General features: G+C 37.3%; 3 protein-coding genes across 4 annotated transcripts; 2 read left to right on the top strand and 1 right to left on the bottom strand.

Annotated features, from left to right (window-relative positions):
* The first annotated feature begins 5,746 nt into the window (after window positions 1–5,746).
* Window positions 5,747–13,519, top strand: LOC100697719 (adenosine receptor A1). 2 transcript variants are annotated; one of them, XM_013276621.3, is made up of 4 exons: window positions 5,747–9,270; window positions 9,398–9,720; window positions 10,524–12,605; window positions 12,721–13,519. In XM_013276621.3, the coding sequence occupies exons 1-3, from the start codon at window positions 9,241–9,243 to the stop codon at window positions 11,131–11,133; spliced, it is 963 nt and encodes a 320-aa protein (XP_013132075.1). In that variant the 5' UTR covers window positions 5,747–9,240; the 3' UTR covers window positions 11,134–12,605; window positions 12,721–13,519. The 2 variants fall into 2 exon arrangements, with proteins under 2 accessions (XP_013132075.1, XP_025762891.1); XM_025907106.1 differs by having other exon boundaries at window positions 5,747–9,720; window positions 12,718–13,519.
* An 866-nt stretch (window positions 13,520–14,385) lies between these two features.
* On the top strand, window positions 14,386–16,373 carry rplp2 (ribosomal protein, large P2). Its single transcript, XM_003453654.4, is given in 6 exon segments — window positions 14,386–14,543; window positions 15,630–15,753; window positions 15,826–15,874; window positions 15,966–16,042; window positions 16,045–16,060; window positions 16,242–16,373. Coding segments are annotated over 5 exon segments (342 nt in total). The 5' UTR covers window positions 14,386–14,543; window position 15,630; the 3' UTR covers window positions 16,319–16,373.
* A 1,992-nt stretch (window positions 16,374–18,365) lies between these two features.
* LOC102080325 (uncharacterized) lies at window positions 18,366–22,526 on the bottom strand. The gene is made up of 6 exons (XM_005458402.4): window positions 22,182–22,526; window positions 21,041–21,637; window positions 20,804–20,914; window positions 20,508–20,569; window positions 19,279–19,539; window positions 18,366–19,012 (listed from the first exon to the last, which is right to left on the bottom strand). Exons 2-6 carry the CDS (start codon window positions 21,627–21,629, stop codon window positions 18,974–18,976), a joined length of 1,062 nt encoding a protein of 353 aa, XP_005458459.1. The 5' UTR covers window positions 21,630–21,637; window positions 22,182–22,526; the 3' UTR covers window positions 18,366–18,973.
* Between the last annotated feature and the right edge of the window lie 4,206 nt (window positions 22,527–26,732).

Raw genomic sequence — 26,732 nt, 5'->3', positions numbered from 1 at the left:
AACCTGAGCCTGAGGCTGGGGAAAGTCCCACAGCTCTGGAAAACCTCCTGTGTTGTACCAGTGCCAAAGACTTCACGCCCCAAGGACCTCAACAGCTACAGGCCGGTGGTTCTAACATCCCACCTGATGAAGACCCTGGAGCGGCTGGTCCTGGCTCAGCTTCGGCACCTGGTGAGCTCATCACTGGACCCACTTCAGTTTGCCTACCAGCCTGGTATTGGAGCGGATGATGCCGTCATTCACCTCCTACATCGTTCCCTCGCTCACCTGGAGACCGCTGGGAGCACTGTGAGAATCATGTTCTTTGATTTCTCCAGTGCCTTCAACACTATTCTTCCCACGGTCCTGAAGGACAAGCTGGAGAACTCACCTCACAGCATGGATACTGGACTACCTCACAGCCCGACCACAGTATGTGAGGACTCAGGGCTGCGTGTCGGACAGGGTCGTCTGCAGTACGGGGGCCCCACAGGGAAAGGTTCTGGCTCCGTTCCTCTTCACCATCTACACTGCAGACTTCTCCCACAACTCCACCCAGTGCTTCCTGCAGAAGTTCTCTGATGACTCTGCAATAGTCGGCCTCATCACTGATGGGGATGACAAGGAGTACAGAGGACTGACTCAAGACTTTGTGGACTGGTGCCAGCTGAACTACCTCCAGATCAACGCCAGTAAAACCAAGGAGCTGGTGGTAGACTTCCGCAGGCACAAACATCCTCCACCGCAACCACTGAACATCCAAGGTATGGACATTGAGACTGTGGACAGCTACAGGTACCTTGGTGTTCATCTGAACAGCAAACTGGACTGGACTCATAACTCAGACGCCCTCTACAGGAAAGGGCAGAGCAGGCTGTACCTGCTGCAGAGACTCAGGTCGTTTGGAGTAGAGGGCCCACTCCTGAAGACCTTCTATGACTCTGTGGTGGCCTCAGCCATCTTTTACGGTGTGGTCTGCTGGGGTGGCAGCATCTCTGCCAGGGACAGGAAGAGACTGAACAGGCTGATCAGAAGGGCCAGCTCTGTTCTAGGATGCCCTCTGGACCCAGTGGAGGTGGTGAGTGACAGGAGAATGGTGGCTAAGCTGTCATCCCTGATGGACAACATCTCCCACCCCATGCATGAGACTGTGACAGCACTGAGCAGCTCCTTCAGTGGCAGGCTGCGGCACCCACGGTGTGGGACGGAGAGATTTCGCAGGTCTTTCCTCCCCACTGCTGTCAGACTCCACAACAAAGACTTCAACTGATCTAACACACACATGTGCAATAACACTAAGTGCAATACTCTTTTTCTGAAAAAGTTGTATTTTTTACTCAGTTGTATAAAGCATTTGCATTCTATTTTTATCCTATTGTATATTTTATTCTATTTATTCTACTGTATATAGTATTTTATTTTATTTTATTCTATTCTATTCTTTACAGTTGTGTACAGTATTCTTATTTCTATTCTATTGTATTCTTATTGTATTCTAATTTTGCTATATAACTTTTGGACTGTCCACTTCCTGCTGTGACAAAACAAATTTCCCACGTGTGGGACTAATAAAGGTTATCTTATCTTATCAATATCATACTGTCCATGAAAATACCAATATAAATGTTATGTAACATGCAAGTGCCATATTGCTATAGCAACACCATGCTTTTGTGCTCCCTAGTAAGTGTGCACAACGAGACAAGCCTCGTCATCAGGGCTTGTCTGAAAGTAACAGCAACAAGGGAGTCTCAAATAATGATTTGATGCTTAAAAAGTGAGCTACTTCAACAACCCTCAGTTTTATTATGTGACGATATCATGCAGCTCCTGACAAGTGACCAGGTGAATTTATTTGCAAAACTAAAGCATTAAGCATTAATGTTATATTTCTATTTAAAATGTCCAAGGAAAGCACTCGACCTAGGCTACCTTTGACTCATACCATTTCACCTATACTGATGTGTCTCTACTATTGCACTATAATGCTGCTGCTTGCACATTGTTTCAATAAACACCGCAGTAGCTAATTAAGAAATAAGGATGGAAAACGTCCTTCATTTACTTGCCTACAAGCTGCGAGCATTGATAAAACATTGTTCAGTTTAACATGAGCATGCCAGAGAGGCTTAGACTAAATAAAAGTGATCATGATTTCACTTTGGAAAGACTAAATAGTTCCACAGTTTAATAATAAACGTTCTAATTTTTTTTTAAGCAAAGATTTTCAGGAGCTTATCATCTATGATGCATTATATCATTAAAGATTTAATGAATCCAGAGAACTCGAAAGGCCTTAAAATCATATTGAATGGCAATCATCGACTTATGAAGCACTGCATTAGCAACAAAAAGGATTCTGGAGAAATCAACGCATGTGCTCTGAAACAATTCTAAACACATTTCCATCAATGTTCATTTAACATAAATAATAATGCAAGTCTTTAATGGCTGAGCACAAAACTATCACTGCACACTGATCTGTGTACAGCAGACAGGAAATTAGGACACAAAAGCAGACTCGTGGAAGCGAAACTTAAGCTCAAAAACCACAGTTTTATTGCTGGCATTGATCAAAACAAAACCTGAACTGAGACAGCTAGAAACTGAGTTAGAAACAGAACACAGAGGCCAGATTGAGGGTGTGAACAAAGGACCCGACGCGACAACGAATGGGAACACATTCAGAAACTTCAAAATACTACTCTACTCAATTTATTAACATATTTAGATTCACGTTTAATATTTCATATTACAGTTTGCCTTTTCTTAGAAACTAAAATACTGCTTGACTGTCAGATAAAATAACATTGCTTGTAATCCAATGAAGAACCAGCATATCAACAGTTTTGATCTGGGTTAAACTATACCTCAACTTTAAAAATATAAAAACAAAGCCTGCCCCAAGAAAACAATATTGTACATTCAAGGTAGGGTATAAAGCAGATTCTAGACCCATAGGTTGTCTCTTGTGTTCTGCATTAATTAGTATTTTTCAGAGTTGGAAATAAGTACAACTAGCATCTTGCTAATGCCATTAGCATAACATTAGCTGCCTTACTTTCAAAATGAGACTTTTCTTGTATTTTCCATATATCCAAAATGCAGAAAATATAAATTGTCATTCTGCTTTAGATATAAATATATAAAATGCCACAATATTTGCGAACAGTTGAGTTACTGTCACATCGAAATGTCAGGAGACGGATTAAACGAACGATATTGCTAATAGTTGCATGAAAGACTTGGGAGTCAAAACAAACATAACCTACAGACAATCTAATATTTAACAATAAAATGTAAACTCTTAAACTTTTTCATAAATAAAAACTAACTTACCAGTTTGTGTTAGTGTGGAACAACAATCCTGAAAGCAAGCTAAAATTTTCTTGAAATCAGTAACCAGGTTAATCCACCATTAATACTATTGTCACTGGTCTGTACCAATCCTTCAAGTCCCCCCCCCCAAAAAAAGAAATAGTGAGTGTATAAACAGGTTCTGTAGTATATTTACTCTTTACAGGTTTCAAATGCAGATGTGTATCTTTGCCTGAGCGCAAAGGGGAAGAACAGTGCTCTGAGGAGTGAGGAACAGAAGCGACCTATGTTTGTTTGTTTGTTTTGGCAGCCTTTACATAGAGCCTAAGGTGTACAATCAAACTAAGAAATGAATAAATTATTGTTCCTCCCTTTGAAACAACAGTGGCCACAGTGATAACTGGTAACATAAGTGGTAACTACAGGACTGTTAACCTCTGACCAATTATTTGGGACATCTGTTCATTTTTGTGGCCACTTTTCTAGTTCAGGGTCATGGGGCATTGAAGTGTATCCCAGCTGTAAGGCAGGGTACATCCTGGACAGGTCACCAGTCTGTCAAAGGGGATAAATGGGAACACAGACTATGAGTTGCAAACTCATAATCTCAGTACTAGAGATGTGTTGATCGCAAACGAAATGGCTCTTAGAGCCGGCTCTTTGAAATGAAGGAAGTGAGTGTTTTCCTTTCTTTCTCTCACCCTCTCTCTCTCACTTTTTTTTCGCTTCATGCTGCACACAAGCCTTGTGTTTGCTGAGCAGAGGGGGGAGGGGCGGTAATTACACTCACGGTAGCACAGGAACAGAGCAGGAGTTAGAGAAAGAGAGCAAGGGGCAACAACAAGAGACAACATCGTCACTTTAGAAAGGTATAGTAAAGAAAATGAGTGACACCAAGAAAAGAAGCAAAATCCAGAACCATTTAAATTTTATTGACAATACAAAGGCGAGTATAGAGTCTGCAAGAAAAGGATATCATATAGAGCCAGCTCCACAAACAACCTGCACAGGCACCTGAGAACTGTCCACCCATCAGTGCAATGGGAAGATAAAACACAGTCAGTTGAGTGTGATATTAATGAAGGTGCTAGTGTATCTAATGCAACTGTTGCTGCTGCTGCTGCATCGACAGTATCATGCAGTATACCACCACAACCACCTAAACCAACCCAGAGCTCTATTAGACAGTTTTTGCTGTCTGTTTGCAAGTCTGTCACCCCAGCAAGACAGAACTCAACTGATAAAGATCAGCCAAAAGTGATTGCATTTGATTTCCAACTATTTTCAGTTGTGGATGATAAAGGATTCAGAAAGTTTATTCATGCACTGAATCCTATGTATGCAATTCCAAGCAGGAAAACACTTTTCCAAAAAAATCCCATCCCATCCCAGTCCTATATGACAGAGAACGGGCATCTTCTTTTTGTTTTGCATATTTTAATATAGATTTCATTGTGTTGTGGTTTGCAGTGTTTTGTGTTGTTTCACTTTAAATTTGTTTAAAAGGAGAAAGCTGAAAATTTAAATAGTTAAAAGTTGAATTGTAAATAGTTGTTTTTTGTATTTTATAATTTATTTTTTTACATTTTATGTGAAGTGAATAAATAAATTGACTTATATAATAAATTCATATATATAAATATATATTTATATAATAAACATATGTAAAAAAACAACATCTTTTTACATTAGTAATTCATTTTGTGCATAATTTAATATTATTGTTGATAATAAATTAATTAAAGCAACAAAACAACCTGAAGAGCCGGTTGGGAGCCAAAAGAGCCGGCTCTTTTTAGTGAGCTGAGCCAGAAGAGCCGGTTCTCTAAAAAGAGCCAGAATTCCCATCACTACTCAGTACAAAAAAAGGCTGGACTGGTAATCTGGCATATATCAGCAGCTCATTTGTCCATTCTCATTACTGACACTGGATTGCGCAATCAAATCTCTTAAGGCAACTGACCCTTCATGTACCTTGCCTGTGCATTTATGCACCCTGTAGAACAGAGTTTAGTGTGGAACAAGTGGTTGGGAAAATGGGCAAACAAAATTGAAAAAGTGGTGCTAAAAAGCTAAGAGAAAAAAAAAATTAAGAATAGATGCAGCAAATTGTATCAAATTAGTGACGATAGTTATCAGGGCTGCTGTCAACAGTAGTATTAGCCACAACTGGTAATGAGCGCTTGCAGTCACAAGAGGCTGCTGTTGCTGGCACTGACTCTGGAGCAGTGTAGGAGGAGGGACAACAGTTCTAACAACAGAATAAAGAGATGGAGAAAGGTTGTAAGAAAATAAATGGAAGAACATAATTAGGAAGGGAGAGATTCAAGGATACAAGTAAAACCTGTTTATTTTGTTTTCCCTTTTCTTTTTTTGCATGTACTCAGCTTTACTATTGCATTGAGGAATTACACAAATATGTGGACAAATATGTGGACAAATTTAACTGGACCACCTGCGCTGTTTTGACCAATAATGGTGAGTGGCCTGGACCATAAATGCCAGGGCCATTTTTTTGGTCCCAGACCAGACCTGAGTACAAAACAACAATTTTAATGCAATTCAATTTTCATTTACAACTTACAACAATGGTAGTCTCAAGTGTTGCAGACTTTATTATCTACAGCAAAATCCAACTTAGTGGTGTGTGCTTCAAACTCATTAGCTGATGTATGGTTTGGAGACAGTGGCACTAACAGAAAGACAGGAGGCAGAGCTGCAGGTGGGAGTGTTAAAGGTTTTCATTGAGAGTGACCTGAATGGACAGGATTTAAAATGAGTATATCAGAGGGACAGCTCTGGTTTTGAGTGGTTTTGAGACAAAGTTAGAGAGCCGAGGTTGAGATGGTTTAGACATATAGAAAGGAGAGTTCGTTTTTAACACATATACCCTTTTGGAAAATTGTTGAGACCGATGAATTAATACAGACAAAATTGAGACACCAGCTAAATGATTATGTCAGAGTGAAATAAATTCTACATTGTACCGGGATGCTTGATGAGGATGTTGAGAATAATTTTGTTGATTGATACCGGTAATAGAAGTGTTACTGTCATGTAATCCCTATGGCACATGTGGAAGCGGATCCCTGCAAGGCCATAATTAAATTTATTTTTTCTGTTTATAGGTAATGACGGTTTGTGCATAATGCAGGTTGTGGAACAATCAGGTGGCTGATTTTATTGTACAGCTGTGAAAGATTGGGACAAAAATATTTTGTGTAAAGAAATTTAACAAGTATTTACTATGTTTGATAAATGTATTGCCACTACAGAGAAATTTTTAGTATGTTCAGTATGGGCTGGGCACTTTTACGTACATGACAGAATAACTGCCTTACTTACTGTGGTGCAATTCACAGTTTTAAGGGGCTCTTTTTTATTTTCATAGTACCTCATGTGAGACAGCATAAATAATAAGGCAACATACTAATCAATCTTTTGGTGTGAGGCGAAGAAAGAAGCCTGTAAAACCAACGCATGACAACTTGACGGGGATAGAAAACCATGACTTTGAATAAATAAATGATGGAAGCAAATACCAAATACAAATACATTCTTAGGCATGTTACATTAACTTTTAATAACCACATTGTCACTAAGGATTAATATTACTTTACTGGATTGTTTCACGAGCAAAAGAGGGAACAGGCAAGCTGCCATAAGGATATGGATAAACAACAACAGGGTTCTATGTTACAGTACTCTGTATTGACCTTCACGGTTATTTCCTCAGTACTGATAATGTGTATAGATTGATTATGGAGTGACAGAGGCCTGTAAGTCTGATTCAGTGTTTTCTCACAAATGTCCTAATGCATACACTCAGGCCTGAGATCTTAGGCAATTGGCCAAAACAACATCCAGAGTCATCGCTTTCTTTAAAGTGAAGTGATCTTACTGAATAGACTTATGGGCAGACATTCAATCTGCTTCCTTAAGCAACTAAAGACCATCTCAGTGATTGCTTACTCAGTAATGCTGCCAAAGTCTTTGCATCCTTGGATGGACAATTAAATTAAGCTTTATAAGTAAATGAAGTTTTTTTCTACTACCTGTGGGTAATTCATGTTATAGAAAAGCAGTTCATGTTGGTGCATAATAATGACAAAAAGAAAGACCTGGGAAACAGTTTGTGATTTAAACTTGAAACAGTTAAATGTTTATTAGTTTATTTCCACATAAATGTGCATTCTTAGATTTAAGCTGCTCTGAACTTAAGAGGTATTTGCAGAGACTGATTAGAATTATATCTATAAGTGAAATAAGCAACGTATGAGAACTTGACCTGTCAAAGTGTCTTTGTTTATATAAAACTCTCTTTTGAAACAAATGATAAGCATTCCAGGTGTTTTCTTTATTAATTTCTGCAGTATAATAGATATACTATCAAGTTAGTTTTCTTGTTAGCCAGATTTCGGTTACTAATGTTGACTAGTAATAATTTCTGTGTCAGCAAACTTTGTGACTAATGCTAACTGAATGCTCACACAATGTCACTGGTGAGTTGCAATGTTGATCCTGGACCAATGAAGATGTAGGAACAATACAAACACAGGGATATCAGATCGTCCGTATTTATTTGTATGCTAGCAATAATTTCCACCTATACAGTCTATGAATGCCCTTTGCTAAGCTGGCTAAAATAAGCTGATAATGTAGCACTCCACACCGTGATCCAAAGTGGGTCAAAGGCATGCCAGGTAGGCTTTATGCCAGTGTGCCAACACATGAAAAGCCAGAACTACAGACAAGACATTTCAGGCATTGCTGCAGTAGTATTTTCTGTAAAACTTTCCTACTCTCTTATATTTTCAGTTAAAAGGCAAAGGCATATTTTTATAGAATAAGGTTTGTTGAATTTTGCATTTGGCATTTTGTTTTTGTACTATTTTCAAACTGTGCTTTTTAGAGGATTTTTATTACATTATTACATTACAAAGCACTTCAGCTTTGGTTGTAGGCTGATATATGTAAATCATTTTACAGTACCATATTGTACCACTTCATTTATAAAGCACTTTTAGAAAACAACAAGAGGGGTGACCAAAAAACTGAAAGGGTAAGAGATGCAGAAAAACAAAAGAGCTGTAGAAGTTAAACAATATAATAGTACATAAAAAGTATCTCAGAATAACAGTTAATATCTCTCACTGGGTCAAAGGTCAGGGAGTAAAACTGTGTTTTTTTTTAACAAAATTTGGAGAGTGAGAGAATGAGAGTGACATATGGGTACAGCAGTTCAGACAGATACAGAACTGTTACGAGGCTTTAAAACAAATAAATGGATTTTAAAGTGGATTTGTGAACAAACTGGATGCCAGTGAAGGAAAGCTAAAATTGGAGTGATGTGTGATCGCTTGTTTGCACCAGATAAATACTGAGTGGCAGTTTTTTTGCACTAGCTCTAGGTGAGCAATACAGGGGTGGCTAATTCAGATAAAAACTGCACTGCAGCAATAGAGTCAAGACATTATGAAAGCATGCCTTAATGTTTCAAGGTATGTTTCGACATAAGACCCTTAATTTTTGACAGGAGCCTCAACTGGAAAAAGCAGGATTTTACCACTATACAAGATAAGATAAAATGAGTTCTAATGCAGAGCCATCTTGAGGTTAAAGCTCACTATTATTAACGCCCTTATGACAATATTTCCTGCCAGTTATTACAAACCACAGTTCCTCTCAAAAACCGCAAACACACACAGTCACACAGATACACACTTAATGCAAGTGAAACTCTTGCTGCAGGATGCTGCAGGAATCAAAGTCCCTCCCCTTGATTTTATGACTTGTGAGAGAGTGAGTTGGTGAGAGCGAGAGAGTAGAGGACGTAGAAGAGTGGTGATGCAGGGTATCCAGTCCTGTCCAGAGCTTGAATGACATTCTGAGGTTCAGTTCTTCACCATGCCACCATGAGCATAAGCTCCACTCACTGTGAAAATGGCGCAAATAGGAAATTCCTCCAGTCAGGTAAGGAACATACATAATGATAAATGGAAAGAAGTCTGAACTAAATGTATTTTTTTACAATATGAGTTAAGATAAGTGGGATCTGTGAAGTGTAATAATGACTTCCTGTCCTGTCCAACCTCACGAGCACATGGATATGATGTACATCTCCATTGAGACCACTATTGCTCTGGCCTCTGTGGTGGGGAATGTACTGGTGGTGCTGGTGGTGTATGAAAACCGGGCTCTCCGCAGCGCAACCTTCTGCTTCATTGTGTCTCTGGCCATGGCTGACATCGCTGTGGGACTTTTGGTCATCCCTCTAGCTATTGTTATCAGTGTGGGATATTACACTCAGTTCTACACATGCCTCTTCCTGTCTTGCCTGATTCTGATGATCACCCAGAGCTCCATCTTTTCCCTACTGGCAATAGCCATCGACAGATATCTGCGAGTCAAAATTCCTACCAGGTGAGGAACTGCTTTAAAAGCAGTTGTTTGTGTGTTTGTTTTTTATTGTTATTTGTTTTATCTGAAAAAGTAAAAATAAATTGATTGGAATAAAGTAGTGAATGTTCAGAATTACAGTATCAATGTAGTAAATGATGATCTGTTTACATTAAGAAGAACTCAATATTCATAGCAGAACACCATAGGAAACTGATGTCAGCATCCTCCTTGAATGATAACAACTGCCTGATCCAGTCCATTGCAGCTTTCCTGTCCAAAATTAATCATGCAAATTAGTGTTCCACTGATCTAGATTCTGTACAATATTCATCCTATTTATAAGCATAAATGTATTTCACAAACATTTTTAATCGATATCACATTATATAGCATGTGTCTTTTGAACTTGAACTAGCAGAACATATGGTGTCAATCTCTTTTAATTGTCTTTAGAGTCAGAGAGCCTAATATGTGCTCAATCGAGTGAATTAGGTTCTCCATCTTCATGACTGATATACAGCACCATATATCTTTGCAAGATTTAATGCAAACAAAAAGCTTTTAAGCAAATTAAAATGTTCCCGTCTATGTAAATAACTGACAGAGGTAACATTTTTATGAAAAAATGTGATATATTTTTATATAAAAACTGATATATAAAAACCACACAACATTTTTATATATCAGTTGGATCCTGATGTCAAGTGTCAGTTGTGAAAACTCAAAGGCTGACATTGGGCCAATGAAACACTATAACTATAGTACTGATATGTGCATTTAGGTGAATCGGAAACCTGTCTTTTCTTTTTCATCATACTGCTCAGGTACAGCATCATAGTGACTAATGGGCGAGCGTTCATGGCAAGTTGTCTCTGTTGGATTCTTTCCTTCCTCACTGGATTGGTTCCGATGACTGGCTGGAATAACCAGGATACCATAAACCGCAGCAACTCCAGTGAGATATGCTGCCAATTCACCGCTGTTATAAGGATGGACTATATGGTATACTTTAATTTCTTTGTCTGTGTGGCACCACCACTGCTGATAATGATCACTCTGTATGTGGAGATCTTTAGGGTCATACGGAAGCAACTTAACCGCCGTGCTGAGGCCACCTGTGATGGAGACAAGTACTTCCGGAAGGAGCTGAAACTAGCCAAATCGTTGGCCTTGGTGGTGTTTCTCTTTGCTTTGTGCTGGCTCCCAATACATATCATGAACTGCGTCACTTTATTTTGCCCAAATTGTATCAATCCGATAGCCTCAAAGGTAGGGATTTTCATGTCCCATGTAAACTCGGCTCTTAACCCGCTGGTTTATGCATTCAAGATGAAGCATTTCCGTGCCACACTCATCCAGATCATTCGCCGTTGCATGTTATGTAAACCCGTAGAAGCAACCGCATACCCTACAAGCACAGTAGTCCTAAGTTAGAGAGTGAATGTAAGTGTATAAAAAGGACTGCAATATTTCTGTGTTCTTGGCTTCCAGTGATGGTGTATCAACAGTACTAATGGGATTATATGATATATGGAACTGATAAGGAAAATAAACCCATTAGCTGGAATAACACAGCACTTCACTGAGTCTTGGGAAACACCCATATCTTAACCATTTACATTTCTGTGACTTTCATTATAGTAAACCAAGGTTGCAGTGAGAGGAAAGAAAATTATATCTTCATCAGTCTGACTTTTGATTTGTTTTGTTTTTGTTATTAAGTTCTTTCCTTATTGATTCATATTGAATTTTTAAATCATTGTAATGTGCTGTAGATAAACACCATAAATCATACATTAAATATTTCATGCTCAGAATGCTTCAAAGTGGAAACAAGAGATGTCTTTCCTGTTTTAACAAAATACATTCTACTCAGTGAGATGTTGCAGGTATGTCTTAGACATCACCAAAGTTATTATATTTCAAGGACATTATCCATGTTTGTGCAAAAGCCAGTGGCATTCCATAGTGGGCGAAATATTGCAATATGTGCCAAAGTGGTCGACTGACTTATAAATGAGATTAGATTCATTGCAAAGATTGAATTTGGAAAACCACATACTAGATGCTTGATGAGTCACATGAACACAATCAGAAGAGTGAAGAGATTTACTGGCATAATATCAATACAGAGTGCAGTTTGTTCTCTGGGTTTCACATAAACAGTTCAATATATGCTGAGATGAAAAGCCTCTGCCTTGAATGCAAATTAATCAATTCAGGCACTACACCAAATGAGACAAAAACTCTGCCGACATCAAAGCCTTTCAGCCGTAAGTCTTTATCACAGGATGCAGGGACTTCCTCAGCGAATTCACATAGTTGAGGCCATATTTCATAAGCTGTGGCAGAATGGTGAAAAGGCTCTGGCGCATTTAAAGAAATTAACAACAGAGCATTATGCTCAAGTGATTTATTCCAACTCCAAGGCTAAAGCTTCTGCTAAAGCCGCATCAGTTCTGCATCGTCATCAGTTTGACCTCAGGACTACATCCACTCAGTACTTAATACATAAAAGCGGTATAATCCTTTTAGAATATTAAATGATTGTCCATTTGATATGCTCAGAACAACTGGCTTTGTGTTAAAACAATGGGGTTCAAAAAGGTATTTAATTATCGCTCTTTCTCTGCCTCTCAATCACAAACACGTCAATATGTACTATATATTACCATCTCTAACCTTCATCCTCGCTGAGGGATTTGAAACTGCTGAGTGTGGTCTAATCCCCAGCACTCATCTTAGAGAAGCAGGTACCGCATAACCAACCTGGCATTTACTGCCTTTGCACCACACAGCCCTGTGAGGACTGGCCTAACAATATCTACAGTAGAGAGGTAAAAGCATGGTGTAAGTAGGAAGTGTCTATCGTGACTTCATCATACAGAAACTGAAATCTTCTCAAGGTAAGACTATTCATATGTATATTTAGAGAAACATTTAAGGCTTCTACAAAACACTATCACTACATCAGTTTGCAAAATAATTTCTTACTTTTGCTTTTTTAACATTTTCAAGCAGCAACAGAATTTTGCATGTCCAACCAACTATAAGATGGCTGACACTCATAGAGAAGGAGAAGAACAAGGTGAAGAACAAGATCTGGAGGCTCCAGAAGAAGAGATGGATGACGAACATAATACCTTGCTACACTTTAGCAAATACCGTGAAGCTCAGTTTGCAAAACCGTGGGAGCAGTGGACCTTCAGAGATAAAGCAAACTATTACATGGACCGCATCTTCCTTGGGTTTTTGGTCACTTTTTTGGTCATTTTTATTGGAGAGTGTGGCTATAAAATCTGGTACGTGACAAACGTGAATGCGATTGTGGAGTTTGTTTCAGATTCGGTGGTCTTTTTGTTCGATTGGCTCTTCACGCAGGACAGACAGGAGCAGGTGGCTGAACTATAGGCTGCAATGAAAGGATTACTTGATTTTGTCTTTTTTTGTGTGTATTTTCTGCAATGTTTAAAACACAAAAGATCACTAGATAATTTGTCTACATCTTAGCAAAGAATTTTTGTAATATTACCAGTACCTGAGCACTATTTCTGATCATTTTTGATGGAAGTAAACATATTGAATGAGCTGTCTCACTGTCATGCACTTCAATGATTTGTACCATGTGTTTTTTCCCCCCCAAACTAACTATGTAATAAAAAAAAAAAATTAACTTCAGCTATGATTTATGAATGACAGCTGTTATAACTATGTTATTTTCTGTTATGGGCTAATTAATATGTTAATATGTTTTAAAGTAGGAACACTGAAACATGCAGTGTAAATGCTTCAAAGAGTGCTGTAAAGCTAATTTAAAGGACTAATTTTTAGGTGCCAATTCCTGTTTAATTCTCATTTTCCTTTACTCCTTGACATTTAGATGCACTTTATTAGATATCATTTTACATTTTTATTTATATATATTTATAATTGATTTCTATTTACTCATAAATATTGAATTTGGATATGTGACTCAATTGTTACAAGCCAGTTTATTTACGATCCAATCTCTACATGGAAAGTGAATAATAATAACAACAATAGAATGTTTTTAGTGTATTTTTATGAAAGGTGTCATTCTGCTATAAAACGTTTCCACTAAATCATGTTAAAAATAAAAGAAAATTAACTTATAATGGAGCGAATACAAATGTAACTTAATTTCAGTTAACTAATAAAAAAGAAAGATGAGACTAAACTTTGAATGCCAGGGTGATACTACTATATACCTATATATATATACTATACTATACATTCAATGGTCCAAAACTGTACCATTGAATTAAACATGAATTGTTTGACTTCTTCACCAAAAATCAATAATAGCATGATTTCTTACTTGTAAAGTTACATTTATAGGTGTAAAATATGGCCATTATAGTAGTAAAATTATAATACCAAGGATCCAGTGCACAAAAAGGATTTTCTGTGTGCTGTTTTCTCGGAGATAAACCACCTAAGTTGTTTGCACAATGGAAAATACTTGCAGCAATATTTTCAATAATAAAAACACAAAAGTTTTCCCAAAAATTGTTCTCAGTTGGGCACTTCCAGAATAAATGTACACTAGTCTTTAGATCCGAAACTTCAGTTTAGACCAGCGTGTATTTAATATTTAACTGATAATAATTGTTACCGATTTATTTGGTCAGTGAGACGCTTGATTTCATTCTGTACCACATTACCCACAATCGAAGTCCAACAATGACTCTGACGTATACATCTGTCATCAAGCAGACCAATGAAATCGACGCACTCCATCTCATACAACCTCCGGTACCGCCTCTTTTCCTCTTCCGGATTTTCTAGCGTGACCGACGTTTCGTGTCTATTTAGACTTAAAAGTAAGTCCAAATATCCGTCACATTATAGATGTTAGTTTGTTTCTCATTATGATTTTTTAAGGTGGCCCGTGTTTGATGGTTGATTTTATTCGGCTACAAATGTGTCGTTGTTGACTAAATTACTGTCAGTAATGGAGGACTGCTACAGACAAACACTGGGCGCCATGCTGCCTCTGTCAGTCCCAACTGATGTATCAGCTTACATGGTTTACACCAGCATAGAGGCTGTTACACCATGTGTTCTTGGCACTGAATACAAAGTCGAACAGCGACCTGCATATTTAGTATGGTGATTTTTGTCCGTGTGTAATGTTTAGTATTTTTATTTCTAAAACATTAGCCACACGTTAGCTAAACTGCTAAACCTGGGTTCTCCGAACATATTTAAAGACTGAAAGTATAACCTTAAAAACACCAAAGAACAAAATATTCTTGTAGAACTACTAGTAGTTATACACTTGAGTTTTTTTGCTTTATGAAAGTACTCCTCGTTGTCCTTAAATAAAGTTATAAATTAATTCACCGAGGGTGCGTGCCGGCCCCCTAGTGGCAAACCTGGAGTATTTCTGAATTTCAGACTACTCGATAAAAATACAATTTAGAAATCACTTTTTCCTACTTTAAAAAAAAAAAAGAAGGGTGCTAATGCAACGTATTTTGGCCTTCCATTCAAAGGAATATTGGCAAGACTATGATTTATCATATTTTTAACCAGCTAGTGCTGCATAAAATACACGTTTGTCGATCATACGGGCAGCAAACCACTACAGGCCTATTTTGAGAGAAAAGACATACAGCTAAACTTAGGCTTTCTGAAATTGTTATTTTTACCTGTTTATCTTCTATTAAACAATTCTTTAGTAATATAATTAGCAGCACCAATGCTCATTATACTCAAGTTATCTAATTATAAATTAATCTCATGATTTTTCCCTGTTAATTACTTAATGTAAAAAAATCATCAGGCCATCAAGACTAACTGTAACACACACCGGAATATTGAGATGCTTTTCGAAATGAAATTTTCCAATTTACATTGGTAACTTGGCACACAGATTCTTCACTTCTGTTTTGTTATCACTACAGAATGCGTTACGTGGCCGCTTACCTCCTGGCTGTTCTCGGTGGAAACGCCAATCCTTCTGCCAAGGACATCAAGTCCATCCTGGACAGCGTGGGAATTGAGGCCGATGATGAACGCTTAAATAAGGTTTGTTGCTAAAACGTTGAGCCTTTTTTTCCTCTGAAAATGTGCCGTGGCTGAGTTGTCTCTTCTCTGCAGGTCATTAGTGAGCTCAATGGTAAAGACATCAATGAAGTTGTGAACTCAGGTAAAGGCCCATCTTTGAGAATAACTGCAGAGGTCAAGATGATATACACAGGAGCTGGCTAACAGTTGTGTATCACTTTTTTCTTCCACAGGCCTCTCTAAGTTAGCCTCCGTACCAGCAGGCGGTGCCGTGGCGGCACCTGCTGCAGCTGCCGCTGGTGGAGGTGCTGGGCTGCGCCTGCTGCTGGTACGTATATATTTATATATCTGTCATTCTAAGTGAAGTTTAAAGAAGAAAATTTAAGCTTCTGCAAGGTTGGATGAAAAATTTGTAATAGTGTTGGAAAAGGTTAGCTGTGTTGGATCTCAGCGCTGGTAACTATTCTCTGTGTTTATCTTTTTATTAAACAACATCTTGTTGTTTGCAGTGGAAGAGAAAAAGGAAGAGAAGAAAGAAGAATCAGAAGAGTCCGACGAAGATATGGGCTTTGGTCTCTTTGATTAATCTGCCTTCTCTGTGTTTAAAAAGCAATAAAAATGTAAAAGGTTTACACAAATCACCTTTTCTTACTGTCCTTTAATTGATATTTATTTTAAATAACCCTTACCTAATTGTGACTGGGCAAAAGTAATCATTCACAAAGATATTACAGTTAAAGTGTCTGGGGCTTGACGCTAAAGCTTTTGTTTCATGTTAAAAATAGACAAGACTAGGAAGCCAGTCATCATTAGGCAAACCAGACCTTCCGTGTGGTCTGTCTGTCGTATTGTTGGTAAGATAATTGAAACCACATAATGGTATGAGCAGTGAGGGACAATCCATGAACCAGACCAGACAAAGTTGGCCACACAAAATAATAAAAAACAAGACTGAAACTGGTGTGTTTAAGGTTTAGGAAACGCATAAAAGACCTGTAACAACAATTCAGCCACAAGGAGAAAAACAAAAAACATAGAAATTTGTGAAACGGGTCTTTTGGAACATGGGAAAAAATGCCAATGAAATGTTGATAGTATTATAAATTGTATGATTTTTAATGCAGCTATACAGACACAACAATTCTTAATTTTTAAAATTACTGCAAGACTCTTGTGAGAACAGGATCAACGGGAAGGCGGGGGGAGAAGTCCGTAAACTGGTAATGTGCTTCAAACAACAGTTAGTGTAATGTTCAGGGCTCTCAATAGTTATTTCTCATTGTAAAGATGTTTGATTGCCCAACAAGCTGAATAGTAATGGAGCTGGCATGGATGGAAACCTTAGTGACCTGGCATTATTGATTACCTGTGTGGTTTCCCTGTCACAAGCCAAAATGCTGCAAGAGCATAAATTAGAAGTGAGTCATTAGTCACATCACAATATATCTTTTGCAAATGATTTTTTTTAAAATTGCATGACAGCATAAATAGTCACTCAACTGTGACCTGGATTTTTCCACTACCTGCCATCTTCCACATCCTGCTTTTGCCTTACATAAGATACCCGAATTAAGGTCAACGAAGTAAGCAACGTAATCTCTTAACGCTGCCTTTGAAATGACTAACTACTCAAAGAATTAACGCTGATGTGTGGGCTTACTTTGCTTCAAGTTTCACTAAATTAGATCTCAGTGGTTCATGTCATACACAACACTCATAACTGTGTTGTGTTCATCATGCAGTTCCATTTATCTTTTTCTCGTTTTTTGTAGAGCACAGCACAAAATCACACGTGTTCATTATTTTTAGTAGGATACTGAGACAGTCATAGCACTGCATGTTAATCATACTGACTGTTGATTTCCATTTAATATTTGCTTGTTCCAAATATATTAAACTATCAAATGTATACAGATTCTTTATACACTTTGAATTGTCAATGTAAAGCTTTTTTTATTTATTGCAAAGCTGATGAAAACATACTTTATTTATAATTGCAGTAGTTTTAACAAGTCAGTTTTATGGTCAGGGTTGTACAGCTTTTAAAATATGTTGTTATATGTTAGCTGTAAAACAAAGGTGTGGCTGACTCAAGGTCTTTTTATTGCTTCAGCTTGCATTCATCTGTTAGAACAGAGTTTCTAAGTTTTTGTTACTTTGACATGAGGTCATGTCTAAAGGCAACCTGCAGCTGCATACATTGTATGGACAAAAGTAGTGAGCCACTTGCACATTATACCTACACGAGCAACTCCCGTTACAGTACTATGCTGGATTTGGTGAGCTCTTATTTCCACAGAAGTTTGGAAAGGTCTACCGCATGGCTAGGTGCCTGATTTTATATAGCTGTGGTAATGGGATTGAAAACACCTGAATTCAAAGGTTAAGAGGTGTGGCCCATGTATGTCAGAAGCTGATGGCTTTATTTCTTGAAGCCTGCTTCCTAACAGGAATAAACAGATCTCTAGCCTCTCCTAAACAGGTTTGAGCAGGTATGTAATAGCCTCAGGCTGATGTTTGATGTGTTCTATTAGCTTAATTCTTCTGTTTCATAGGTGGTGGAAGGATAATGAATTTTCTTGAATACTCTTCACAATACTTATTTTTCCAACAAATTAAGGGGGATGCAAGTCTTAATTTTTGCTGTTTTTATTGTCAAGTTGATCTTAAATTAAGCCGGCCTTTAGATATACATTAATTCTCAATGAAAAAAATATAAACATCTTTTTAGTATTTAATATGAATGCCAGCATTCATGAAAAACAAACATCAGTCACATTTTAGAATACCAAAATATTCAAGAACCTTGCACCAAGTTATTTAGCTTATACATAAAAAATTGCACTGATCTTTCACATTTTTACAAATTCACATACACAATTCAACCTAGCAAAATGTCACAGTTTTTTAGTTTTGCGAAACCAGCTGTTTGTTAGTAGTTTAGTAATATCTCAGTTGAACTTTAATGTGAAAGACAACACTCATGCACTCAAACAACACCCAAACAGTTTTCTCAGCAGTCGTTCTGTTGCAAATTTATAGTTTAACAAGCACTCAAAAACAGTATTAAGAAAACCTAACATTGATTACAGCATGTGTCTCTTTGCAGGCCTAAAGCATTTCTTGGCCATCCCCTTTGTAAAGAGGAACTCAGGTGTGCAATACATCCTTAACCACATCTGCAGTGCTAAGAGGGGTTGTCAAATTTGAATGTGCAGCTATGTTTCTGCTTGGCTGCTTCTCAGTCATCACTGTCAGACCAGGGATGATCTGTGCATGCCTGTAAGAGAACATAAGAGTTTAAATAAAACAAACTTTTTCAATGTTATTTTTAAAAATACACAATATCGCTACACTATATTTAGCATTTTTTTTAGGGATATACATTCAAAAATTAATTGAAGCAAAATAACATTTGCATTCCCATTTTAATCAATAATTAACTGATAACATGGTTTCATTATTATGAGAACACCACACGAAAGCTGTTTCTTTCTAATGTTGACTCTCTTTGCTTTATCTCTCTCCATTACATCTGATTCTTACCTGTCTGTATTTAAATCGGTCCTGTAGATAACGGTTTCCCAGACCAGTAATGTGGCCTACATTCTGTTTGGAGAGTCCGGCTATCCTGGCTGTGAAGTCGAGTGTGAAGGCCAGTTTGACCAGCTCAGGTGCTGTTGTTAAGACAGTTGGAGGTTTTTGGGTCGATGAACCTTCTTTCTCAACATATGCATCAGCAAGCTTTTGGAAGGAAGAGTATGTCATCTGCTGAAAGAAGTAGCTCAGGGTGGGGTTATCTTTCATCTGTAAGACATAAGGAGAAGAGGACTGTCCATTAATACAATCTGCTTTTGATTTACTAAAATAAACATCAAGTCAACAGCTACTGAACAGTTATACAAAATGGGATAAAAAGCCAATTGCAATTTAATAGAGTGCAAGGCTATCTTATCAGGAAGCCTATACAATCATTAGTTGTAGCTGAGAGAACAGAAAGCTTTTAGTCTGATTCATGATGGGTGCAACTGATGATCATTTACATTATTGATTAGCCTCCCATTTATTTTCTCTTTGTACTGATTGTTTGGTCTATAAAATGTCAGAAAATTAAAAATGCTCATAGCTCAAATGTGGATAATATCTCTTAAGGCCATATTTACATGTGCAAATGTTTTTGAAATATACCAAAAACAGTTCCAATAATACAAAGAAAAGCAGCAAATCCTCAGACTTACGAAGCTGTAGTCATGAAATCTTTAGTATTTATGCCTGATCACATTTCTAAATAGTTTGTATTGTCAAATGCAGCCATACTTATTTAATGTGTGAACCTGTTTTATGAAAAAACAAAAAAACAACTGTAGTTTCGAAACACCACGCTGACATGCTGCTAAGTAGAACTTTGCATATTTAACTTTACACCTCTTCCTGTTCTCATGTTGACCTCGTTTACTACTATTCTTATTGCAAAAACAGAAAACATGCAGAAGTAAATGCCCATGACAAATTCGCAAAAACCCATTAAGTATTGAAGACAAACACAGGAACTTGAACATGAATTTGTGAAGGAGTTTGTACTTTTTCACTGGAGTTGGTAATGGTTATCTTTATAATAATTTGAGATTTATTAGTTAGCTTTTGTTTTCTGTTAAAACACATTTGATCTGTGTAATTAAAAACAATTTAAATTCAAGGCATTATATACAGGCAGACTATTTAACATAAAGTATTTCAATATTTTTACTTTTCCAAGACTGACAGTTAATACCAACCTTGACATCTATGGCATCACCCTGTTCCTTCATCAGAGCAATGATCCTGTTAATTACTTCCTCTGAGACCAAACATAAAGAAGAAGTGTAATTAATGCTCTGAGCAGTTCACAACATTGTTCACACCACAGTCTGCTATATGTAACAATGTGGGTTTAAGTGTATTGTATAGTTACATTTTTAGCACAAACCTTCCATTTGGTTTAGAAGTTGTTTTACTTTTCTTTCATCAAATTTGTTGCCAAATTGACTGACATGTACATGACTTAAATTCAGAGAACTAAACAGTTTCTTACCATCTGATAGTGGTGCAACTTCTTCTTTTTCTTTGACCTCATGGACAATTTTTTCCAGTTCCTCTGACACCTTCTCATAATAAGAGTCTGTTGGTGTTACACTGACAACAGCTGCAAAATGAAGATTTGGTTATTTTTAAATGTGTATTGTTTTTGTACTCCAGTGATTTGGCTTACTATAAAAATGTAAAAAATGACACTGATTATTAAATAAGGTCAGTTCTCCCACAGGCATACCTTCAACTCCTGTGATGTCAGCAGGTTTGTTTGGTTTTATCAGAGATAGCTGCCTTTTTGAGAATCTTCTTCTTAGGGACTTTTTTCTCGTTGACTTCTTTGGTAAAGTGACTGGTGTAATGGGCAAGCAGGTAGTTACTGTCTCAGAGGAATTGGACATGTCTGGTGGACTGTCCTGCTCGTCGTCTTTATCCTCATTGTCCTTCCGGGTGAAAAAGCCAATTATATTTTTCCAAAATGAGGTTTTCTTGATCTTTTTTGATTTTTTTGTCGGTTTCTCTGGTTCTTTGGGACATTTCTCGGGTTGGTTTGGTACATGTTCAACCGGAGAGAACGTATCAATTTCTTTTCCATCCACATTCTCAAGTGAAGGGGCCAAGTGAAGGGAGGGGTCACTGGAATGATGTCTTTGTCTTTTTGGCACCGTCACCCATTTTTCTTTCCTCCCAGCCACTTTAAGCCCATGAGTGCCATCATTTAGGCTGAGGCTACGTTTTACGTATACCTCCAGGAGACGGACTGTATCCTTGGGAGGCACGGAAATTAACTGGCTGTTAGGAGGCCTTTGTTTTTCTTTCTCTGTTTCCATGTTGGACTCTGAAAGGTGAAACACAACACCACATATAAAACACGTCCTTAACACTTTTGAAGGATACGATTTCAATCAAAATGACCTGACAACGGATGGTACCATCTTCTCAATTGTAACAAACAAAACAAAACTGAACAAAAAATGTAAACATTTGTAACAATTTAGACCCTCAAATTAATAAATGTAGCAAGAAAGTAGTCGGCACAATAATCATTAATTGCAACTAAGATGGCAAATGATTTTTTAGTCTGTTGTTAAATTGGAATAAATAAGAGTAAGTAGCTCCATATAACCCGTATGGAGATATTTAACTTCCCTTATCTCATCAACAGCAAAACCGAAAGCTAAACAGAAAAAGAAATACGAATCTGGGACTTTCTGAAACCAGCTTGCTATTAAGTGTTCGTTAAATGTTTTACTTTAAACTACAAGCGGTAAACTTGTAGAGGCGGTTTATACCATTAACAAGTTGGAGGAAGAAGAAAGACTGCAAAACAAGAAGAAGAAGCGCATTAGTACCATTAGCAGTAGGCCAAAATGTAGACTCACCTTCACACACCGCAAATATGTTAAATCTCTGCAAGGATCTGTGCAAGTCTGGCTACCACTTAAGGTTCTTTTTAAAAAGTTATATGGATCCAAAGTCCGGCTGCCTGCTCAAAAAGCCTCCTCCTAACTCCTTCGCGGAGTGGGCGGGAAGCTGGGAAAACACCACCTGTCTTCCTGCTTGCATTCGTGTCCAAAGCCGACGTCAGACTCAACGCGTGTTTACAGTTTCACCCTCGCTCTCGGTTCTGTTGTAAAACAATATATCCACCGGGTGCTTTGTCCGATCTTTACAGGAAGACATTTTGCTTCCTTTCAGAGTCTGCATTTAGAGGAAGCAGTACAAAACGCGACGTTTTTTTAAATGACGTAATCGTAATGATTTTCTTGTTATATTTAGGTCATTCAACCAGTCTTGCGAGTGTTTTTCTTGATTTGTGATAATGTGATTTTATCATGTGGCTGTCTGTCTCTTTATTTATTTCTTGGAAAAGTGATCACGAGACTACTTCTATTATTATTATAGCATTATTATTATGATTAGCAGTAGTAGTAGAGGAATAACATTGCTCTCATTTATTTGCCATTGTGTCTCGTTTCGTTTCCAAGGTCGGAAACTACTGTCTTAGCTAACGATCAATATTAACTGTACTGTTTACTTTCCACTCACTTTTTATAGCATATTTTCCAAATGTTCCAGAACGCGCGTTCTGGAACATTTGGAAAATGTGCTATAAAGAGGTGCTCGGTTTTAAACTATAACAACAAAAAATGCATTTTTTGTTGTTATAGTTTAAAACCGAGCACCTCTAACATTGCAGCATTTGCTTTTCTTTACTTTCATTAAAACCTTTGCCTATTAACATTTTCCAACAGAATTCCTGTAAACTGACTGGAGCGCTCTTATGACAACATCTGATAACACAGTTCCCAAGATTTTGTAATCTTGTATCTTGTAAACATTTCCCTTGCAGTTTTCCAAGCATAGAGCACTGATATGTATTGCAGTCAAATATTTCCAGGAAGTGGTTGTGATCAGAAAAAACTCTTTTTGTTTAATTGTAAAACATGCCGAGCCCTTATGCTTACTTATCAACAGGCTTTCTGTCTGCAGCTGACTCTTATCAGTAGTTTGTCATCTGGCTGATTTACTGGAAGTCCACGGAAGGTGTAACGTTAAGGCACGTTAGTGGCAGATACACTACAGGAGACAGTAGTTTAATAATCTCTGAGTGATTAATTGCCTCATAGATTCCTTCATTTGATTTTATAATGGAAGAAAAGGTTTTAACCACGACATATATCAATTTAATTTGTGCAAGTTTTTGAGTTTTTCTATACTGAAGCATAGTCAATTCTGTGTCCTACAACAATCAAATACCTGTGCTTTACTGGTATGGTGGTCTAGCTTATAGAGCTCAGTTTCTGTTGAAAGTAATTTAGAGGGTTGTTAATTTAACTTTATGGTAATTTTGCAGGCTGCTGATAACCTTACTGAAGTTTCTCTTTGTATAGGTGATTAAAGATTAACAGAATCCCAAACTGGAGCCTCTCATGCCTCTAAGCTACATCATGTTTTATGAACCTTTAGCTCATCAGTGTGTTATTACATAATCTGAACAACGGGAAACAAATTCACACAAAAGTTAGGGATACTGTTGTGGTACATAGACTCACCATGTGCATTAATGTCATGGTAATTTTATAGGTTGTTCTTTGTTCAGGGTGGAATGATTGATACATTTATACTGTTTGTAGTATCAAAGTGAAGCCACTGGGTGTCCCTCTTAAAACATGTTCTGGAGCCTTTCACTGTCAAACCATAGAGTAGTTTACTTTTCTTATAAGTATTTAATCTCAATACACATATGTAAGTATGTATTTTTACATTCATACATTTCATGCTATTTCATGCTGCAGCACAAATTTAGTCACAAATAGTATGCTTGACTATACTATATGTATTTGATGCTGTTTTCACTTGTTACCTTTACAGATTAAGGTTTGTTTTTTGTTTTGTTTTCTTTAACGATAAATTTGACTATATTTTTGCATTCAAAAATATGGTAAGCCTACATAATTTGTTGTTCCACAGTATACAAAATAGTTTCACTTTTGGTATCCACATGTTTGCGTGACATTTTCAGTTCCACAGAACTGTGCCTTTATGATTGCATCATTTCAGAAAACTTGAAATCATTTTCTTCTTCTGCCTCTGTACTTGTTTGTTCTTACATTTGATAAATTTGTTTTTACATTAGCATAGAAAGAGGTCAGTTAGTTGCTCAAATGTTCTTATTTTCTTTATCTTAAGATCTTCGGCTTTGGTTTATGTACAGCTGACCTTTCTATATTTGGAGAAATTTAGTAAATTATCTATGTAGTGGTACTGCATCTGTACATGGCCAGTAATTTTTCACAAACAGACTGTATCAGATCCCTAACCCGACTTTATGAAAAACCCTGCTGTTGCAGATGTGGTCTTCAAGGCAATGCATTACTGTCTGGTCCCACATGATACTTTAGGTCACCTTTTTCATTTTTCATGGGTCTTAAGCTGGACAAATGTGAGACTCACATTTCGTCCCACAAGGTCTGGTCATTGACCTCCAGGGTTGACGCAGTGCAGCGGAGCAGCCACAGCGCGTTTACCTGCTGTAAATCTTTATCTGTTTAAATAATTACTCATCCTCTGTCTAGGGACTCTCCAGTCTTAAAATGATAGATGAGTATTACCCAGGCAATGCAGAGCTGTGCTAACAAAACACATATAAACAGATACTAGGGCATACAGTGATTACATTAATATCTCTAGCCAATAATACTGCTGTACAATACACCCTAGAGGCTTTTTGATTAAATGGTATAATAGCATATACGATGCATTGAAAGCCAGCCACCAGAAAGTGAAACTGAGTTATGCAGGTTCATCATCATGTCATTTAACAACTGAAGAGGTTTCTGAAACAAAGTCCTTATACTGTGAATGCTGAATCAGGATCAGAGGGGCGTGAAGTCATATGCCGATAAGGAATTATAAGTGGGAATCTGTTAATGTGTAACACAGTTTCACATTTATTGTAGATGTTAAAGGGGAAGGAAATCCATTTCACTTAAAACATAAATCTAAGCAGTACATCCAATTTTACTGTAAAGCTCAGTAATCTTAACAGTTGGAGACTAGAGATTTTAGTAAATAAGAATAAAATAGAAATAAATAGTTTATTTGTTTTTGTATATGTTATTCAGTAGGGCAGTATATTTTGCATAAACCGCCAGGTTCATGAAAATGGCCACTTGAGCTAACTATCAGCCCAAAACTAGCACATTTACAGCATGGCACAACAAGAATTTGGTTGCTATTGCTAATTTTCCTCATCCTTGAAATTATTTTTTAAAAAGGCATCTGTTTAAATTAAAGTGGACCTAATGTGCCCATTTCTGCCTCAATATTTTTTTTTAATTCTTGGACTCCACTAAAGTAGTTTTGCATAACTCAGAGGTCAAGCTAATTCTTATTAATCTTCTTATTAAGAAGACCCTCATTTTATACTGTAAGATGCTTGAAACAGCTGTTTAAGCTCCTTTCCCTTTAGGACATTTTTCCTTGAAATCAGCTTTCTTCTGATTGGCTACCCGTTACAGACAGACAGTTTAAACACCAGGTGGTTGGGCTTAAGTCTAGGATTATTTTATTTTAAAAAGTGTAAACCGCATGTAACGTGTAAACTCCACTCTATTCCTTTTGGAGAATGTAAAAAACTCCTTGGTATATAGAGATATCCATAATGCCTCATTGTGTTTTGCCTTGGTTTTTGTTTATAGTTTTTTGTAGTTATATAATGTAGTTATATTTACATCTTTGAAATAAACTAGTCAATTAATAAAAATGAATAATCAGCAGAGATCTGTGTCTGCACGTTAAATCTATACAGTCTAAAGCGAGTTTTATACTTCCGTGTCCCAGAGTCCACGGGGGTCCACTTGGGTTACAGTGGCGTAAATTTCATCAATGGACGGTGAGCGGAAGGGTCCGTGGGGAATTTACCTTAGCTATAGCACTGAGCTATCCGTGACTGTGTCTGCAACTAACTATAATCCAGGCTTAAAGCCCGCTGGGGTATGTTTTGTTTCTGGTCGACTTAAAATTCTCATTTGCAAACATGTCTGTCCCTGATATTGTCTTGTGGGCACACAGACTTGAGAATTACATTAGTCCCATTACAACGGCCCAGCTGGTGGACTTTGAAGAAGTCTTGTAGGAAAGACTACTTGGTTGCGGTGTTCCCAATTTCTTTTTTTTACTTTAACATTAAACTTGCTAATGTTAACGTAAAAAAATTAGTTAGCTCCAACTCACCTAAATATGGTCGCTTTATAACATGGCTACATAAAACCCAGATGGTTTTTGCCAAATGCCAAACTTTGAGGATTCAGAAAATACCAGAAATAACGTCACTTTTATATAAGAGAGTGTTGCAGAGTCTTGCTAAGAAGGAATTGTTTGGGTTATGTTAAATGTTATATGATCTTTACCTTATATTAAGTAACATT

The sequence above is a fragment of the Oreochromis niloticus genome, linkage group LG5 (assembly GCF_001858045.2).
Source record: "Oreochromis niloticus isolate F11D_XX linkage group LG5, O_niloticus_UMD_NMBU, whole genome shotgun sequence".
Classification (NCBI taxonomy): domain Eukaryota; kingdom Metazoa; phylum Chordata; class Actinopteri; order Cichliformes; family Cichlidae; genus Oreochromis; species Oreochromis niloticus.
Note: the sequence above shows the minus strand (reverse complement) of the source record. Positions and strands in the feature narration are given on the sequence as shown.